The sequence below is a fragment of the Hippocampus comes genome, unplaced genomic scaffold (genome assembly GCF_001891065.2).
Source record: "Hippocampus comes isolate QL1 unplaced genomic scaffold, H_comes_QL1_v1.1 C16714808, whole genome shotgun sequence".
NCBI classification, from domain to species: domain Eukaryota; kingdom Metazoa; phylum Chordata; class Actinopteri; order Syngnathiformes; family Syngnathidae; genus Hippocampus; species Hippocampus comes.
In genome coordinates, this window is record NW_017837354.1 from 1 (window position 1) to 734 (window position 734).

The 734-nt window shown below is 49.0% G+C and overlaps 1 protein-coding gene across 1 annotated transcript; it reads left to right on the plus strand.

Annotated features, from left to right (window-relative positions):
- Window positions 1–31: 31 nt before the first annotated feature.
- LOC109508984 (WD repeat-containing protein 61-like) lies at window positions 32–641 on the plus strand (the record flags this gene model as incomplete). Its single annotated transcript, XM_019858928.1, has 3 exons — window positions 32–162; window positions 241–319; window positions 447–641. Coding segments are annotated over 3 exons (300 nt in total), but the record flags the coding sequence as incomplete, so codon positions are not given.
- Window positions 642–734: the final 93 nt, after the last annotated feature.

The window sequence follows — 734 nt, forward strand, 5'->3', positions numbered from 1 at the left end:
GAAAAGTCCCCCCCCCCCCCAAAAAAAAAAAAAACATTGGCATGAATTTCTTTTTGGGTTTTTTTCCAGGCAGCACGCCAACCTTGCGGGCACGCTGAGCGGCCACGGATCCTGGGTGCTCAGCGTGGCCTTCTCGCCGGACAACACACACTTTGTCTCCAGGTAAGGTTTCATCTCAAGCAGGGCAAAGAGACGAAAGCATTTCCCACCCCCGCAACGCTTCCTCTTCCACTTCTTCAGTTCCTCGGACAAGAGCGTGAAAGTTTGGGACGCCGGTTCCCGAGCCTGCATCAACACCTTCTTCGACCACCAAGACCAGGTAAGACCTGAAAGTCACGGGGACTGTTTCGATTATTCGGAGCCCCTCCCCGCTGCCCATTTTCCAATACATATTTCATCTCAAATAGAGAGTCGTGATTCTGTTGCGTAATTGCACCCTTCCTCAGGTGTGGAGCGTCAAGTACAACAACAACGGCTCCAAGATTATCTCGGCCGGTGACGACCGCGCCATCCATATTTACGATTGCCCCATGTGAGGCGGGCCGTCCGAAAAGGCTGCTGGGAGACACTCTTTTTATGTGAATCGTTCTGTACAGGCTTGTGACAGTACAATAAAGTTTTTTGTTATTTTTTAAATTAAACCTGTCTGGTTGTAGTTGAGTTTCACTCAGTACTGAACAACTTTTGGGCAGCAGTCATAAAAATAAATGACTAAAAGTGCAGCTCGGTGTTAC